Source organism: Trichoderma aggressivum, assembly GCF_033847375.1.
Source record: "Trichoderma aggressivum f. europaeum strain CBS 100526 chromosome Unknown scaffold_003, whole genome shotgun sequence".
NCBI lineage: Eukaryota > Fungi > Ascomycota > Sordariomycetes > Hypocreales > Hypocreaceae > Trichoderma > Trichoderma aggressivum.
In genome coordinates this window covers 905,296-924,279 of record NW_026946369.1, presented here as the reverse complement: position 1 = coordinate 924,279, position 18,984 = coordinate 905,296, and the positions used below count along the sequence as shown (strand labels likewise).

The 18,984-nt window shown below is 48.1% G+C and overlaps 6 protein-coding genes across 6 annotated transcripts; 2 read left to right on the top strand and 4 right to left on the bottom strand.

Moving 5' to 3' along the window:
• Positions 1–1,235: 1,235 nt before the first annotated feature.
• On the bottom strand, positions 1,236–3,484 carry Triagg1_1402 (transcriptional regulator family: Fungal Specific TF; the record flags this gene model as incomplete). The annotated part of the gene is made up of 3 exons (XM_062895469.1): positions 1,236–1,503; positions 1,562–3,334; positions 3,396–3,484. The coding sequence occupies 3 exons, from the start codon at positions 3,482–3,484 to the stop codon at positions 1,236–1,238; spliced, it is 2,130 nt and encodes a 709-aa protein (XP_062759741.1).
• A 1,258-nt stretch (positions 3,485–4,742) lies between these two features.
• Triagg1_1401 (uncharacterized protein) lies at positions 4,743–5,845 on the bottom strand (the record flags this gene model as incomplete). Its single annotated transcript, XM_062895468.1, has 3 exons — positions 4,743–4,898; positions 4,952–5,492; positions 5,544–5,845. The coding sequence occupies 3 exons, from the start codon at positions 5,843–5,845 to the stop codon at positions 4,743–4,745; spliced, it is 999 nt and encodes a 332-aa protein (XP_062759740.1).
• Positions 5,846–7,100: 1,255 nt separating this feature from the next.
• Triagg1_1400 (uncharacterized protein) lies at positions 7,101–8,910 on the bottom strand (the record flags this gene model as incomplete). The annotated part of the gene is made up of 2 exons (XM_062895467.1): positions 7,101–7,570; positions 7,635–8,910. The coding sequence occupies 2 exons, from the start codon at positions 8,908–8,910 to the stop codon at positions 7,101–7,103; spliced, it is 1,746 nt and encodes a 581-aa protein (XP_062759739.1).
• Positions 8,911–10,007: 1,097 nt separating this feature from the next.
• Triagg1_1399 (uncharacterized protein) lies at positions 10,008–11,282 on the top strand (the record flags this gene model as incomplete). The annotated part of the gene is made up of 4 exons (XM_062895464.1): positions 10,008–10,273; positions 10,656–10,785; positions 10,851–10,915; positions 10,967–11,282. The coding sequence occupies 4 exons, from the start codon at positions 10,008–10,010 to the stop codon at positions 11,280–11,282; spliced, it is 777 nt and encodes a 258-aa protein (XP_062759738.1).
• Positions 11,283–13,160: 1,878 nt separating this feature from the next.
• Positions 13,161–13,997, bottom strand: Triagg1_1398 (uncharacterized protein; the record flags this gene model as incomplete). Its single annotated transcript, XM_062895463.1, has 1 exon — positions 13,161–13,997. The coding sequence occupies one exon, from the start codon at positions 13,995–13,997 to the stop codon at positions 13,161–13,163; it is 837 nt and encodes a 278-aa protein (XP_062759737.1).
• Positions 13,998–15,146: 1,149 nt separating this feature from the next.
• Positions 15,147–18,206, top strand: Triagg1_1397 (uncharacterized protein; the record flags this gene model as incomplete). The annotated part of the gene is made up of 3 exons (XM_062895462.1): positions 15,147–17,321; positions 17,391–17,627; positions 17,694–18,206. The coding sequence occupies 3 exons, from the start codon at positions 15,147–15,149 to the stop codon at positions 18,204–18,206; spliced, it is 2,925 nt and encodes a 974-aa protein (XP_062759736.1).
• Between the last annotated feature and the right edge of the window lie 778 nt (positions 18,207–18,984).

Here is an 18,984-nt window from a genome sequence, read left to right as displayed (position 1 = left end):
ATCGCAGCTTTGACGATTTTCAAGAGCTCAGGCAAAGCCAGAGTGGCGGGATAACCTCTTTTTTAAACCAGCCGATGAAACAAGACAAATTATTATCCAACGGCGAGTTCTGATCATTGGCTGCATGACGGAAACTCTCATGCCCGGAATAAGCTTCTCCACATTCTCCGCTTAGAACGCCCGTTTCATCAGACAACAAGGCCACCAGTTTGAAATCTTACTAAGACTCCGAAGGGTGACTCGCTGTAAAGACCGCCAATGTTCGGCAATGAGAATAAAATGCGGAACAAAGGTTCTACGCGTGTTGAAGTGTCGAGGATCAAAGTTGCGTTTCCGGCCAATTGAAACAACCTGCCCCTATTCAAGGGGAATTTATCACCTACCGGTAGGGCTAAGGTGGAGTCGCGGGCTTCTCCAAGGGGCCAAGAGTTAGTTACGTGGGGGTAGGTGAAGCTCGCTAATGCAAGAGCTCTCCTTGCATCTAATATGCCGTATCACAAGATCATATCATGCCCTAGTCATCAAGCTGTTGTGTTGGTTCTACCTGGATCTCGAGTTCAAGTTTTGAAACATCAGAAGTATGCCTTATCCTCCTGTGAAAGGGGTGGAAGGGGTGCTTTTCTTGTGACAACGCTGAGCTTCGACGACGATATAAGCTCTATTATACAACTGGCTTCGCTTTTATCTTAATATCCGCTGAGTCTGCAAGAACTTTTTGCCAAGTGTTAAATCTGTAATGGTAAGCAATGAGATCAAGCGCCAGCGATCCATCTTCCTCGTTACTACTCCGTCCGTGTGAGATTAGTTTAATATTTCGAAGATATTCGGCTAATGCGGTGATAGTCTGGCTGAGCGCAAGTGCGGAAACAAGGTGTTCATTTGAGAATGCCCAGGATAAGTTCACTTTAGCCACTTTTCGCAGAGCATATAATAGCCACAGAAAGTGGTTGTACCCTATCATCCTCCTCTGGGAATAGCAGAATATAGAGGCACAAATCATCCCGATGTCTTGATTCAGTCTTTCTCCGTGAATAATCCCGTGGAAATCCTTTGTATTTGCTACAGGGATGGTATAGTGACATTGCAGACGGTTCAATCCATCTCCTAGAGAATAAAATTGTCAACGAAATAATTCCATTTGTTTAGGCTTCTAAAATTCTATTCTCTAAAAGACAAAAGAACTACCATAGAAAGGGAAAGAAGTAGAAGGCGATTCGTAGTAATACCATCGGCGGCTAACGGGTCTCATACTGCAACCAATCCGATTCTACACTCGGCATCTCAAAACCCATACCAAGTGAAGCGGGTCCAGAATCATAATCTAATAGATGCTGTTGTATTTCGTACGGATCAGTAGAGCCATGGTCAACCGATCGAGGGTAGTTGAAGAAGTCAAAAATCTCTAGGTAATCTAGCTCATTTGCAGAAGATATCCGAGTCGAAGTAGGTTCCAAGGCACTTTGTCTCGTTGAACTGGAAAGCATTGAGAGCTCATGGGCGTGTCTGTCGGGATAGTGTTAGCTTCGGCAGCCCCTCAATCAACTGATCCAGTCAAACTCACTGCCTCATCTCTGCAAGGGTTTTGTCTCCTTGTCGCCCCTCCTCGGTCACTCGGCCCAGGATCGCCGAGTAATTTGCAGCGACCTCCCAGTATCGGCCCATCTCGGCCAAGGTGCCCACAAAGAAATCAACGTTGGAGTCGATTTCGCATCCCATAGTCGCAGCGTGTACCAGAAGAAGCCGGGCCGACGTCCAGAGTGAGAAGGCGAAGTGTGGCCCCAATAGAGACAGGCCACTGGTCTCGATTACGTCTTGGGCGATGCTTCTGAGGCTTTCCGCTGCCGAGAGACAAGTCTGCATGGCGCTGTAAGAAGGTATAAACACGGCGTTTTGGACCACGGGATACGCTGCTGCAGAGTTGAGCCGAATGGTCGATACCACGAATGCGGCATGCAGCATGATCCAATTGATAATTCTAGCCCCAGGGTCAGAATGACACAATACCGATATCTGACCGTATTCTGCAGGCAAGTCACGAAGCCAGGTGGACAGTTCGCCCTCTAGAGCGACAAAAGTGCTCTGCCAGCTCCGCACATCCTGAATTGAGTATATATCCAGTGGCTTCGCTAGAAAATTGTGAGCACGGCTCAGAATCCCGAGGACTTCGCAGTGGTAAGAAAAGCTGCCGAGGTTTTCTGGCGAGTTAATTATTAGTCTCAACTTTGTCGTGTCAAGGCCCTTTGGCCATCTTGTTTCCACTGGAACGTTACTCGACCACAAGTCGTATCGACAAGGCAGAAACCGTTTCATCTCCTCTTCCGCCAGTGTAAACTTGTATGGTGTTGCCAGGGTTGCGTATCTATCCAACACATACACCATCCAGCAGAGCCTGCGTCGCCCTTCATCTTCAATCCAGGAATCAGGCTCTGGAAGTGCAACCCTGCGAGGCAAAGCCTCCCCTGGAAACATTGGACAGGCAAGGTAGACGTTTTTCTCCATGCAGAGGCCAAGATGAGTAATGTTCTGCACAAGGAGAGACAAAAGGCTCTGTCCCTGCAGTTCGTTGGAAGTCCCCAGAACATCTAATGAGAGGAGGGTGAGAGCTTTAAGCGAAAAGAGATTGACATTCTCTAATGCGTACAGCTCTATCTTGTGCCTGCAGTCATTATGAAGCTTTTTCTTTGCATTTGGCGTCAGGCGTGTGTCTGTAGCGAATCGCAGTGTAGTTACGATTATAGCAAACAACACCACCCGATCGCCTCGTGAGACAGAGGTAGAGCCAAAATATGTTCCAAAGGTGGCTTTGCGGTCAAGTAGAGGAAACCATGTATTGATGTGTTTGAAAAAGAGATCTACCAGAACATATAGTAAGTCGCTTGGAGGAAGGTCTGGATCTGTCGACAGAATAATCTCTTGTTCATACACTGTCTTTATGTTTGTGTCGAAGCTTCGCGGTAATTTCACACCGCCTGTGATATTAACCGGTCGACCAAGGATGACGGTGGGAGATCGAGCGCCTTCAGATAGCACATCTGAGCGTGTGGACTCGGGAGATGCAGTAGCATGCCAACTTTGATGTCTGCCATGATGGGTTGGTGGACTCTTGGTCATGTGAGAATCATGTTGCGAAATATGACTGTCAACGCGTTGTCTCAGGCCTTGCACCAGAGCATCAAGGCGACCAAGTCGAACCTCAAACTGGTCGTTTCTCTCGCTCTCCTCGACAGCCTTACGCTTCTCTTTGTAGACACATACGCGACCATTGCGCACACACCAACTGCAAGCTGGCCTCATTCGGTCGCATTTGACCTTTCGCCGCCTACACATCTCACATCTTTGGGCATGTCAGTCAGCTTCAGCTCGCCTCTACTCATTTGACAGGGCCATAAACCTACGAGGCTTTAGAGATGGGTTCCTCTCTTCTTTCATGGTCTGATGACACCTCCATTGGGGTATCGTCGACACTCAAAGCTCCAGGGGCCATTGTTGCGTTCAAAGTGTTCCTAATTGCTTCGATGTACTGAGACGCCTGGAGTTATTATGGCAACAGTCTTCTGCCCCTCTCCTCAAGACGGAGTATCACTCAGCTGCGAGAGATCCGCTCAGACGCATCACCACCCCTACCCCAATCAGGAATCCTTCTAGAAGAAGCTAAAGAGCATGCTCCCTCACCCCCGCAGGAAGTTTGCGGGGCTTCATGGGCCTCGATGTGGACGCCACAGGAGAGGAGTTGCATTCATCGTAACAATAAGACTGTGTCTCGAGTCATATTCCCCGGGGCCTGTCGACTCTAGGACCAATCACCATCCATCTTTGAAGATTCCCAAGCCTCAATCAAATCCGGATACCACGTGGTTATCCCGCGGTGCCCGGGTCTACAGCATGAGCTAAACGGTGCTAAACTCAACATCGCTGAACCTGGCGTTTTTGCTGGGAGGATGGGCACGTTCACTTTACCTCATCAGCTGACGAATGGAGATCTTCGGAGCTTGAAGGGGCCTGAAACCGTCCAAGAAGCCATGCGATAGCACTCCATTACAAGTAGAGGTTTGTATTTGATCTCGATCCTAAGAGTTGGTTGGCGGGCGATAAGCGCTACGGAGTTCCCGAGTTCCCCATCCTTGGACGCCATCCACCCATGGAATGAGGCTAGAATGCAGCTAGAACGAAGCCCTTCATGGAAGGTCTACCTCGATCCAATTAATCTCGGGGAACTCACGTTGGCAAGGTGGATATTGCGTATAGCTTGCATGGACTGATGAGCAAAGGAGCCCAAGGTTTGCTGTTACGATGCGTCTAGTATAGCATGAAGGCGTGCGCATGCCACAGTAGTGCTTGCAACTGCAGACTCATAGCGTTGATCAAGCGTGTAAGTTGTCAGAACCCACCTCGAACCCCGTCTTCACTACGGAGTAGAGCATTCATCATCATCCATGGGAGGAACTCGTCTGGAAACCTTGCTCCAACTATTGTGTTACATATTGATTGGATGTTGTTTGAAACGTTGATCATTGCGTGATTTGGTACGGAATACATGCACGCCATGAGGAGTGGTCCCAGGCTCGCTCTACAAATTGTACATCACGTTCTTGGCACACGATATTTAAGCAAGGGGAGAGTAGAATTAATGGAAATGAAAAGAGGAGCTGGGAAGAAAGCTCCCGCTCATCCCTGTACTAGATGAAGGCAATTGTCTAGACTTGTCATGTATCCAAATCGCCCGAGTTGGTGTGCTGGCGATCTCACACCATCGTTGGTCTTCTCGTTTTGGCACGAACACCCATGAATCTCGTAAAGCCCATATACGGGGCGTTGATGGGGCTGTCACCGGTATAGATAAAAGTATCGTAAAGGAAGCCGCCGAAAGTGCAGCCCAAGAATGGCGCGATGATGGGAACCTATCATCCGCTGTCAGTAACTTGGTCAAACGCGAGGGTGGAAATCTACATACCCAGAAGTAATAGTCTCCGGCCGTCCAAACCTGGTGTCCATAACCAACTGCATGAGACATAATCCGAGGGCCCAAATCTCTAGCAGGGTTGATTGCATAGCCAGTGTTGGAGCCGAAGCAAGATCCAATCCCGTAGATGACAAAGAACAGGCCAAGCGGCGTCAGATTTCCTGCACCAATGTTTCCGTCGTCTAGTAGAGCATAGAGACAGAACATCAGAATGGAGCTTCCAATAAACTCGTCAAAAAATTGCCCCGTCTTGGTCAAGAATGGAGCTGGGTATGTGGAAAAGATGCCTGCCGTAGACGTATCAAGGCCAACAGTCCGTATACCTTGTCCACCCTCGAACACGTCGATCGCGGATTTGTAGTTTCCGTAAACAATAAGGGATGCAGCCATGGCTCCGAGAAGTTGGGCAAGAGCATAAACTGGAAGCTTCTTCCATGGAAACTTGCGGAAGATGCAATTGGCGAGAGTAACGGCAGGATTCAAGTGTGCACCTGATACGCCGGCGCAGTAAACACCAAGCATGACCCCTAGTCTTTTCATCTTGTCAGCAACAGTCTGTGTAAGACTATGGGGTTAAACGTACGCCCATCCCCAGTTAATATTGTTCCAGTCTCCCTTGGCGCCTTTTCCCAACACCACTTGGGCGACAGATCCGTCGCCAAATAGGACAAGGATCATGACGCCAAAGAACTCGGAGAATGGCTCACGCATGGCTTTTCGAAACTTGAACCAAGCAGTAGTAGGTTCTTCGGACACAGTGATGTTCGTTATAACATGTTGATCCTTTGAAATGCCGTCCTGAGAGAGAGATGATTTCTCCTGACGATTCTTCAGATCGTCTTCCACAACATGGATGTGCTCAATATGGCTCATATCGACGGACATTGGACGGCTTTGAGCCGGTGTAAAAAGCTCTTATACGCTACTAAGTTGTAGAAGAGAAAACAATGCGTGTTATTTATCCGGTTGGTTGTGGAATTGTTGAAATGTACGATCAACAGGCTGTAGAGGCATATATACTGAAAAACTACACTGAACATGGCTTTCGCTCCAAGCAACCCGCTTTGCAACTTGGGCAAAATCTGGGGAAACACGGGGCCCCATTTCTGGCCTACTCAACTTCAAACTCGTCTAATGTTGCCCATTGTGGAGATATAATATAGAGTATAGCTCGGTAAGAGTGGCGTGCGCAGTGTGCGTTCAGCCTCAGTCTCGGCCACGCTCTAGAGTGACAAGTCTTTTGTCTGCCATGAGACGTATCATGTGTGAAAGAGGCACCAGACAGCCATATTGGCTGAGAAGCGGCACGTAGGGCCCTGGAATCCAATAGTTTGAATCATTCAGCACTGTTTGCTTGCACTAGCGCAGTTAATCAACTGCACATTCAAGCCACGATGCAAGGGGTTTTTAATCTATGCACCATTCCGCTCAATATTACGCCTAAATACATTACGCCATAGAATCTTAATGAACCAGAGACTGCGTGATATCCCCTCCTGGAAAGTATCAACGCACTGGCTTTCATGTCCATGGCCTGACTAGCCTGGATATTTCTGCCTCGCTGTTCTCGGAGCTGAGGCCGAGGTGATGCTTGCTGGAAGCTGAATACGAGGCTTCGCCATGTAAGCCACCCTAATCTAAGTCATATGCAGCTCCGAAGGGTGCCTCGGACTCCAAGCCGAAGTACCAGACTTCTACAGGCGATTATTGACAATGGACCGGCCAGTTGCCATGTCTGGCCCCCTTTTTCATGCATATTCGGAGACTTATTGCCTTCTTTCACAGCATTGGACTACCGCCGGAAAAAGAGGCTGCCGACTTCAGAGTATGCAGAATATAAATGAAAACAGGCTGTCGTTGACTTGTGTAACAAGAGCTTCGCCGTTGAGAACGCGACGGATACGGTCTAGAAGTGCCCAACCGTTGGCTGTTACACGTCACACTACAGTACCTAATTTGCCCTGCTAATTGTAGGTGTATTCATTTGTAGCATGTGAGTAGATAACACCCTAGTTTCAACCCGGATGGCTGCATATGCACTGCGTATCTTGATAAACATCTATTTTACTCATAGCTTGATAACCAAATCTAGTGACATTACGCTTATTACGTACAGAGGCTATGATGCAGAGTTGATAGACTAAGCTCCAGCAAGTCCAAGAAAGAAGGCTCGCAAACCCCAAGCGCCTGGGTCAGGACATTCCTGAAACCCGGTACCTCCTACGTAGACTGTCCGGCCGAGACTAGCTTTCATACCCTTGGTCTTCTCTGCGCCGATGCTTGCAGCCTCTGCAGCCTTCTTTACATCTCCAGTCTTTCCTAGCATTTCAATGAAAGGATATAGAGCGTCAACGAGCGTTCTATCACCAGGCCTGGCACTTGTATACTTTGACATGGCTGCAGAGCTCTGTTCTAATGCCCTGGCCCACACTTGTGGCGTGGCTTCGCCTGGCGGAGCAGCGGCGAGAGATCGGACCAGAGCATTTAAGAAGATGGCATACAGAGCCCCGGATGTACCATCCATTGTCTTTTCCACAAGAGGCACAATATCCGCTGCATCGATCACAGCGTCGCCGGAGAATTCTCTCCGTGAGAGAAATGTAAGAATAGCTAGAAGATTATGCATGTCAGATTGAAACGGTTACCAAATGGAGCGTCGGAAAAGTTCACTCACCTTCCGCACCGCGCTTCAAGCCGAACCCACAGTCTCCGTCACCCACAACTTGGTCGTACTTTGTAATTTCCGGCTCTGATGCGACCACCCGCTCCAGGGCCCTCACGAGTGCCGATTTCGCAGCTGTAGGGTTGAGCTTGAGCCCGGTTGCTTGGACTGTTCTCACAGGCGCCTCCTTGTACTCTCGAGTTGACTGGACCTTCGCTTCCCATGTCTGTGTAGAGATGGGAGCAAACCAACCTGTAGCCTCTGAAGGAGCGTCAAGCAACTGGACCATAGCAGACCCATAGATGCCTGTGTCGACCACCTTGAGAAGTGAAATGCTGAATCCCAATCCATTAAGACTGGTCATGTAGGTGCCGCTCAAGACTCGTACGGGGCGGATATCGTATTGCCCCTTGAGCTGTGTTACAACCTCCGTGGTGATGGCTCCCATCTCGAGAACACTAACACCGCCAAGATTGTTAACAAGAAGCACTACCTCATCTGAAGACTTGATACTGAGAAACGCCCTGTCTTTGTCATTCTCATCCAACAGTTGTGCTAGCATTGCAGCCACGAGTTCAGGCAAATCAGCTGTGCGTCTGCCGGACCCAGGCTCGTTGTGGATTCCCATTCCCAGCTCAACTTCACCAAGTTGAAGTCCGTCGTCCCCATGGGCAGCATGGCCTGGAACATGCACATGTTCCAGGCTAGCACCAACGCTGACCAGATTATCAGCTGCCAATCTGCCGATCCTGTGCACCTCTGCCAGGTCAGCGCCCTGTGCTGCGAGAGCACCAGCGATTTTTTGAACGAGCACAGTTCCGGCAATTCCTCGACGGCCTACTTTGCCGGCTCTCTGACGACCAACGCCGACATCGTCAGCAACTACCAGCATTTCGACGTCGAGACCCGCAGACTTGGCTTGCTCTACAGCCACGCCAAAGTTGAGAACGTCACCTGTGTAGTTCATGACAATGACTAGGACGCCTCGGGTTGAATCAACAAGACCCATGATTGCCCTGCGAACTTGTTCAGTGTTGGGTGACGCAAAGATGGTGCCAGCGACGGCCGCGCTCAAGAGACCGTTTCCCACGAATGCAGCAAAGGAGGGCTCGTGGCCAGAACCGCCGCCGCTGAGAAGGGAGACTTGACTGCTTCCATTGAGATTTAGGCGGCGATAGATGGTCTTGTTGTCAGTATCGAGGGCGACGGCGGGGTTTGCAAGGGTGATGCCAAGAAGAGCGTCGTTGACCAGCTTGGTTGGATCGTTGACGAAATGCTTAGAAGACATGGTGGTGAGAATTGTGGTTTGGTGCTTGGTTCAAAGTGGTAAAAAGAAGCATTCTGTTCGATAGCTTTCTAATACTGAGGATACAACGAGATATATATGTTTATTCCTACAAGTCAATGTGTGCTCGTCTAACGAAACTAGCCTAGATAGAACATTCATTCACCGAAGACGGCATCCGGGTGGATTGACGATACTAACTCTTCGTTCAAATGATCCAAGCTTCATGCACGCTCGGTAGGTTCGCTACCCATTGCCCGATGTACATAATACTATCATCAAATAGTTACTTGCAGCCATTCTGGCTATTTGCCCATCGTCGCCAAACTGTATCGGGGGTCGCCCCGGTCAACCCGAGGGTGGAGTGAGCGGTTTCTGCATGAACCGGGAGGAGATAGACTATAACCTGCAGAGTCCCGCTTCAGAAACGTCTATGGAAACTTGTTTCACTACGACGAGTTGCAGTGTGCTTAGATAATTTCAGCAAGGCCTTCGACGTCAACACCAAGCGGCGAGTATGCACATGTAAGTGGCAATTCTCAAAGCCTTTGAACTTCTTCAACACCAATATACCACCACATTTACCTTCCATACCGGATAACCAACAACTTCGTTGGATCAACCCGACCCCAATTCCAGCTTCCCACGTGGCGGACGGCTAGACTTGGAGAAAATAAACGTGGGGTGGCACTCAACACATGGAGACAGAGATTGTGGGGTCTGGGGATTGCTCAACGCTTACCTCTACTAAAATAGCAGCCCAGCTAGCACTGCAGCTATTTGTCTGGCTCAGAGCCAGCTTCGATAGTGATTTGCTGGCCAGGTTGAGCCCCGTAATGCTGAGCCAGTCCTTGTCTCTTGTGGCTTCAAGCTAGAAACTAGAGGATTTAGACCGTTCAAGTGAAGAAGCTTAGCATGTCCTTCTGATGACCTTCTGGAAGGCGGGCAGTTACCCCATAAACTCCCCCGCCCTCCTGGCTGTATGCTGACTTCGTTCGACTTCTGCTTTTCTTTGGCCATGAATGTGTTGCTCAGTCCTGCTCTCTTTCTATACACACAGCTTGGTGGGAGCGTTGACACGGCTCTCTTACGATAACAAGATGGTGCATCACGGATTTCTCGTCCCAGACAACTACGTCTCCGAGACTCCCGATGACAAGGACATGAACATATCCAGCGTTTTCTGGGGACTATCCCTAGGAATTGCCATCTTTGCGGCAGTGCAGGCAGGACGGCAATCTTACCATTCTTGGAAGCGGAAGCATAGGATAACCACTTATGTTGCCTTGATTTGGGGCGAGTGGATAGCAAGTATCATCATTGGGGCTCTTACATGGTGTTTCCAGCGCGAATATGTTGGTCCTAGGTACGTATATGCTACGAAATCTTATTTTGCCACCATCAAAGCTCTTCAATGCAGAGAGAGAGAGTTCTAATGGTGGTTTGATAGTTTCCAATTATTCTTCCTCATATGTATGGCTTCACTTAGATTATCTCTTCTCGGTCTGTCAGATACTGACCATTTGCCCATCAACAGCTTGCTGCTGGTCTCTCCAGATTCAGCTGCTAATGCAAATCATCATAAATCGCATTGCATTTTTAATGGCTGTACCTGGAGCTGCACGAAGCCTTAAATGGGGCGTCTTCCTCGTGTTACTCCTAGTCAACATCAGTGTGATGGTGATTTGGACTCCAGCCCATCTCCAGCTTTCACCACGTTGGATCCGCATAAACGATATATGGGACAGGGTGGAAAAGGTAATCTTTTGCATCATTGACTTGTCTCTAAATGTTCGTTTCATGTACCTGGTCCGGTCTCGCTTGATCAAGAGTGGACTGTCCAAGTACATACCTCTCTATCGGCTCAATTTGGTCTTGGTCTGTTTTTCTATATGCCTTGATGTAAGTACTTGATCTGGTTAGAATCATACACACAAGTTCAGCAGCTCATGCGCAACACTAAACAGGTGTCTTTGATTGGTCTGATGTCGTTACCAAACAATCTCAGGTATGTCATTATGGTCAGCTCCATGATCTATTAATAGCTAACAATCTCCAGCTATCTGCAATTCCATCCAGTTGCATACCTCCTGAAGCTCTCCATCGAAATGAACATGGCAGAGCTCACTGCGAAAATCGCAAAATCCCAAAACTTGGGTGCCATTCAGAGACTAAGCTTCATCACACCCGCAGAACAGAAACCCAAGCATCATGAAGGGAGCTCTGTTCATATTGAGATTAGAAACGATGGAGATATTGAGCGAGCAGTCGCACCACCTGGGCGTATCCAGGTATCAGTGAAGACCGCTGTGACAAGACAGACGGCTGAGGAATCTGACGACGCTGAAAGCAGGGATAGCTCAACGCAAGAGTGAAGGAAACTTAGTATGAGTTTCTGAATTTCGTCTTTTGCAGCTACAGTTATATAGAAATTAAAATTAATTCCCCACCGATTTGGTTGTAAAACCGTTATCTGGATAATGTCGAGACTTGTTTTGAGCGCCATGTGATCCAACGGCGGCTCCGTCTTCAACCACTAACCATGAGGCGCTTCTCTACAATTGCAAACCTCATCAAGTCTGATATTGCACCCCCACGACTCAATTACTCCGTAGACCCGACAAAGAAAACATCTTGTCTTCTCACAAGATGCCTATCTCGCCCAGGATGGCGAGATGGTCCCGTCAAGCCGTAAAGACGGAGGCGGGGCAGACGCGTAGCGCTTACAGCACAAGGGTGAGAATCCTTGTCGTGAAGTGGATTGACTCAGTGGAAGCCCTCGTTAGTGCCATCATCCTCGGCATATCTGTCCGATCAGCCCGAATAATAGTTTGTTTTCGGTGTTCAGCAAGATGTTGGCCTATGTGTCTATTTAGTCACTCGGGAGATGGGGACGAATTCGGACCTGCCTAGCGAGTGAGCGAGGAGATAAATCATCGCCAACCCATGTGGATTGTGGGATTCCGGGTTAACCTCACGACGATAAGATGGAGCAGCGAAACAGTGGGATATTACCAAGGTTGCGTTTGACAGCAGCAGAAACGTTGTTAGTCAATCGCAGACAGATAGTAATTGATACCTAGCCATCTAAGTATTTGCGGCTCTGTATAATAGTTGCGAAGCCTTTTGCACCAAAAAAATGGTGTACGACTTGCATGCTTCTTCTCTCTTCCCAGAAGATCCTCTTCATCACTCCTCCGGGGAGATATGTGTTTGTACATATGTAGGTACGAGATATTTTCTACCATCAAAGTTCGCTAGGTTCGCCAACAATAAAATAATATTTCGCTGCACTGTAGCCGAAAGAATTGATGCCCATGTTTTATTTTTCTATTCTTCAAAGTGAGATAAAAATTTGTGCTACGCGAACCCTGAGACAACAGAATCAACAAATGACGGCGATATTTATTATCACCGCTCCTCTCTGACCATCTAGTTCCTTATATTTAGGATTATATGTTCAAATATTACCTGTCTTCGTGCCCTATGCTACTGAGTTGCATGAAGAAAATGAAGGTGCACCTAAGACCTTGGGCATTTCGAGAGTGCGCTAAAGAACGGTATATTTGACAGCAACAGGTGCTAGCTCTTTATTATGCACTATGAGAAACAAAATCCAGTGATAATCTGATCTCTAGATACCTCGATAGTGGTATTACTTTGTCATAGAATACTATTGAAAAGCATGCGTTAAAGTATCACGTCTTTATTTCCTGCCCACTACCGATCATTGACATTATCTTTATTCCACCGGGTGGAATGACAGGCGTTGAAAGAGGAAATATACAAGGCAACTTAGTCTCAGTGCCCAGTCGCCTTTAGCCTGCTACAGATACGAGGAGACCGCAGAACTGCGAAAATTCGAACTCACTGTAACACTTTACTACAACAAATTGATCATAATGTCGTACTTGTCGACCCTGAGGGCAAGTGACAGTGATGAGAGATTATATACGTTTTTGTGCCAACAGATGCACCAAAGGGAACAAAGACACACAAGATGGTCGTTGGTGTTATGAATAAATATTTGTAAATTTTATTCGGTCGCCGACGATACGTTGCGCCTTGGCTCTTTTTTAAAGGAAAGGAGGAGGAGAGATTAGCAACCATTAAGCATGCTTTGTCCAAACTAGAGCGGCATGTCATGTTGGGGCGGCAGGTTTATTAAGCTCAACTTTAACATGCTGCGCGACTATAGAATTGCACAATTCTCTCTGTTCCTTTGGCACCGAATAAATAGTAGCAAGCGATCTTCATTCGTCCTGGAAGAGCCATACTTGTTGGGTTTGGTCAGGGTTAACCTCAGTAATGCCTTCTTGAATTATGACCACATCATCGACTGTTGCGCCACCATATTCAATCTCAATTTCTTCTTCTCCTTCTTCGTCATTGTTACTATCAACGAGCATGGCTGCCTTGTGGCGATAATCATCCAGCTTGAAAGTTGTATTCGAACCCCAGCCTTTTGGCTTAATGATTAGCAGCTGATATGCAAAGACGACATCATCTGCGGCTTCGAATGCCTTCGAGGTTGCTGTCGTTATCTCAATGTTGGCGTTGCCACCAACAGACATATCTGGGGCAACACTTTCTAATATTTCGGCAGACAGCCCGCGCCCGGATGAGCCATGGTGGACTAACTGGAATCCTTTTGCAATTTTCAGGCCAGTCACCATGTAAACTGGGCTTCGAAATAGGCTGTCGGCTTTCAGAACACTCTGAACTATTGGCTCTTTGGCAATCTCATGAATGTCTTGCATCGAGGGCTCATCTCTAAAGTAGGTGGTTTCTAGAGATTCCATGACAATTTTGATAGTATCTGTTTTCTGACGATTTGGCCCGAGTTTGATGCTCAGCTGATTGAATAAGCGAGTCCAGATGCTCACATTCACACTCCGTATCTTTTCAGTCTCGAATACCCAATTATTCTCCGTCGCTGTCTCCGTCTTGGGTAGAGGCTTGGTCGGCCTGGAGACTGCATACTGAGGGCGAAACGGATCAACAATTATGTTTCCAAGGGCAATCGGGCCATTCGGGCGGTAAGTCCAGTTTGGCGCAAGTAAGTATGTAGGATCTCGAACAGAGGGCATCTTGAAGCGAGAGCAGCTACTGTTGTGACGGCTTGTGAGCAAATTATTGGAGAGAGAAGAACAGATTCCATGTTCCTTGATGATCAAAGTGCGGGGTGATGCCGCTGACCACTGGAATACGATTAATAGGTATCATCTCTGGGTCCATGAACATGTTGCCTTGAATCTGTTGATATGCGGAAACAAAATGCGTAGTGTTATTTACCTCATGTATGCGGTTGGGTATATTAGCTGTAAGAACAGGATTATTATGAACATAGTCGCCAACATTTCCTCTACAATTGAGAGCTACCTGACCTCAATTTTACATGAGCCCATACTCGAGACTTTGTAGCTTGCACTGACTTATTATCTCAAGCCCTTCGTACATGTAGGGTAGTATTCAGATAACAACCCCGCCGATGAATCCATACATTTTATGCATGCTACAGTCAGGGCGAGTAAAAACATGAGAGCGGCATTTGTGTGCAGATTAGAGGAAACTGAGTTTCTCGGATCACATATTATAAGAGAGTAGAATTGGAGAATAGACCCCAACTATTCAACTTCAATTACAGCTGGCATCGTCAAAGTGGTTGGCGACTCCTCTTACAATGAGCGCCTCTTGGCGGCTGAAGAAGACAATAACCCCTCATTGAAACCCAATCAGAATCAGAGCTTACCGTTTTGTTACTATCCGTGGCTGGCTGAAATCGCCCATTGAGGAAAGCATCTACAACTGCACAGCTTTCAGCTAATTCGAGATTTCCGCTTTGATGTAAATACAACCTCATGGCGGGAGTCATATGTGCAGCGGCAGATGTGAAAACTACAGAAAACAACGTGTCGGGCATCAATTCGCTGGATTCTCATTGTAATTAACGCTGCGCCGAGATCAACCAGGGTTTGAGGGCTGTGGGCCCCATGATGGTGAAATATCACAACGTCAACATACGTGATTCAGCTATTTACTTGGAAGGGCATTAACCAAACTGGTAACCAATCGAGAGATGATGCCTTCAATGGAAACGGAGAGAATTGCCACCACGTCACGCGGTGGTCGAGTTGAGAATCTAGCTATATAAGTCTCCACGAAGGCAGCATGATGCAGTTCCTACTATCACACAACAGCAAAATATAGTACAACTCTGTCCTTTCTTCTCTCACATCATGGATGTCCCGTGGATTATATCAGGGTCAGAAGATGGCACGATCAAAATCTGGGATCGAGCTACAAGTGAGTGCATCGCGACACTCATAGGCCACACCGGTGCCATACAAAGCTTCGCATGGTCACCTATTGTCCAATCACTGGCATCTGCATCAGACGATGGCACAGTCAAGATATGGAATGTGGCCACGGGCGAGTGCATATTGACGTTCAATAATCACATCGGTGGTGCTAATGGGGTTGCCTGGTCTCCCGACGGCAAACGGCTCGCAACCTCAGACGACAACACAATCAAGATCTGGAATCCAGCTACGAAGCAATGTGTATTCACACTAGGTGGCCATGGCAATCGTATCAATTCCATTGCTTGGTCACCAGACGGTACCGAGCTCATCTCGGCATCCGCTGATAACACTCTCAAGACCTGGAGCTTGGCTACAGGCCAATGCATTACAACTTTTGAGGGACACAGCGATGAAGTTCTTTCAGTTGCTTGGTCGCCTGATACAGTGCACATTGCTTCGGGTTCAAGTGACAATAGTGTCAAAGTATGGGATGAAGCTACAGGCAATTGCACCGTGACACTCAATGGCCACAGCTCTGCTGTTCGCTCTGTCGCCTGGTCACCTAACACACTTCGTCTCGCATCGGCATCATTGGATAACACTATCAAGATATGGGATACATCGTCAGGGCAATGCACAATCACACTGGAGGGCCATGAACAGTCTGTCACGGAAGTTTCATGGTCCCCCGATGGGGCCTGGCTTTTATCGGCATCGGACGATAGAACTCTCAAGACATGGGACGCGGTTACGGGCCAATGTTTATCAACGCTTACGGGCCATGAAAGCCCAGCCAAAACGGTGCTCCCCGTGACAAAGATTAGCAAGCTACCTCTCGGCCAACTCAGGTCGTTGCTCCCGAGCAAGGACGAGGAAGAGAATGCCACAGTGATCGCATCGGGTTCCCAAGACCAAACAGTGAAGCTGTGGGATCCAGAAACTGGTCTCTGTCTCAAAACACTGGAAGGCCACACGAAGTCAATTTCCTCGGTGGCATGGGCTCCCGATCAGAAGCATCTCGCATCTGCAAGCTGGGATGCATCAGTCAAGATTTGGGATTCCACAACTGGCCTTGCCAAGTTCACGCTCCAGCATAACCTTTCTGTCGGCTGCATTGCTTGGTCCCCTGATGGCACTAAACTGGCTTCGTCTTCAGGCGATGGAAACGTTTGGCTCTGGGATATAACCTGGGACACAGATGTGGCTCCGCAATCTACCATCCTCATCAACACTGGAAATGGCACAACGCTTCTGGCCTGGTCCCCAGATGGCACTCGACTCTTAATGGCGGCGCCGACGAGTTACAAGCTGAGAATCTGGTATTTAGCTACTGGTGAGAGCTCTGTTATCGACCTAGACGTGGACCGCCGAGTCGATTCCATTGGCTGGTCACCCGACTCTAAGCTCTTCGCATCCGGAGGTAACGATAATGAAGTTACTATATTTGATGCAGATACGAAAGAGAAGAAAGTAGCTCTCAAGGGTCATCGAGGTTCGGTTCTTGGACTCTCATGGTCTCCTGACGGTACCCAAATGGTAACGGGATCACAAGATCGTACAGTCAAAGTATGGGACCCGATACATGGTGACTGCCTCTCAACATTGGAGGGACATTCAAAATTCATCGAGTCTGTCTCTTGGTCTACAGATGGGAAAAGATTTGTCTCGGGATCACGAGATTACAGAGCTAAGATTTGGGACGAAGGTGAAGGCAAGTGCAAAGCGACACTCGAAGGGCATACTGGTGAGATTTGGTCAGTTGCTTGGTCATCTCATCCCAAGCCACCTCCTCCGCCACCTACTCCAGGGCCTGACCCTGACTCCGGCTTGGTTCGGTGGATGCGAGTGTTCTTGGATCTGCAAAAACGCCTACATGCTTTGGAGTCGAACGTCGATGGCCTTGTCGATTCGAGTGTCAAGGCAGCACTAGATTCGATTGCAAAGGGCCTAGCCAAGTTCAATGAGCTCATCGACCTTTGGCCTGACTATACTGGAGACGATGAAACCAACGAAAAGCGCAAGGCCATCATTCAAATAGCCACAGATCTCATCCAGGTTGGTGCCGGCTTTGTGACTGGCTCAGGGACAGATGATGGGGTAATTCCCAAGGTAAAGAACTGTTCTAAACAAGCTGTGTAACTACGTGCATATATGCTGACATACACAATCTTCTTACAGTTGAACGGCATTGAACAAGAACTGAAGGAGAAGAAGGCCAAGTTTTACCAAGAGACGGAGGACGAGAAAACCGAAATAACATCGTTGGAGGCAGACATTGACACCGCTATAGACAAGATGAATACCGACCAAAAGGCGTACGAAGAAGCTCAAGCCATATTGCTTGCAAAGATAGAGGAGATTTCTCTAGAGGCTGCCATGCAGCGCCAGGCATCACTCAAGAAGAAGACCGTTTTGGTATGCGCAAGTCAAGTCTGACATGTATAGCGACGCAGTCAACAGCTAGACTAACATTTTCTGCAGGATGGTGTAAATTACACATCACTTCTTGAAGGCAATGGAACGCTGGACGACCTTCAACAAGCCGGCGAATTGGCCTACTTGATTCTAGACAGGGCTCAAAACAAGGTCCGTAACCTCGAGTTCCAAGTGCAAGCCCTGAAGCGCATCCAGAAGAATCGGCCCATGGTCGAGCGAGCGATTGGTAGGGCAGAAAGGCTCATCGCCGTTCTGAGAATGATGACGCAGGGGTTAACCAATGAAGACGGTGCTATTCTGGCCGTGGTCAATCTCATCTTGCCCACCATCGAAAAGCTCAGCAAAGTGGGTGAGCCGCCGTACACTCGCCCACATCGTAGCAGCGAGGATGATTTGTGCACTTATATCTTGATGATTCACAGAGAGTCTCTTATTGACGTGGCTTTTGTCGAAAGTGCCAGGAAGGCTGTGGCTCAAGTAAAGGATTGGTTCGATGATGACATTCCGAAGAAGACTCAGGATGAGATCGATGCGATTGTCAAAAACCCTCTGTACTGAAAATGATGTAATTAATCAAAAGTCTTTTTGTTCGTTTACTTTTTTTCCTTCTCTTTTTATCGTACGCAGAAAATTGTGCTAGTGAACAATATACGGGAGTGGGATGGGCATGCTTGATGCAGACCTTTTGTAGCACGTTGGAGATACATTTACTGCTGCATACCAGCATGTCATTTCATCTAGTGTTTATCTTCGTCCAGTTCATTTAATGTCAGTGATAGCTTCAATTTTTGGGCGTCCATTATGGGGGAAGTGCAGCCATCGCCTCGTAGTTGCGCCCTGACTAACACTGCGGAAGCTTATCTTCTGCCAACCGGTCAATTGTTTGTTGTCAACAACATCGAGTGCGCACTTCTCCCCCAACCATTTTCTATTCTACATCCAACTATCGTTCAACTCAAGCACCAAGGCATTCTTTTGATTGTATCATCACAGTAACGATGCCGTCATCCAGTCATTCCAGGGCATCCTGCATGCACAGCTCGTCCATTGAAGAGGGCGCCCCGGATGATTCATATTCACATTCACATTCATGCGATTCTGAGGGGGCGGATGCCACTCAGCGGCAACCAGCTCCAGTCACATTACCTTCGCTTCCACTTCAATGGCAAAGTCGGTGCGCACTCGTCGTCGACGATGGGTTCCTAGGCGGCCAGGAGCTTGGCTTGCCAACCAACATTCGCTGCCAACTCGCGGTGCGTCAGGTCTCAGGTCATCCTGCGTGCCTTGTATTTACCATTAGTATTCTTCGCGGACGGTGGGGAGAGGGAAACGGCTT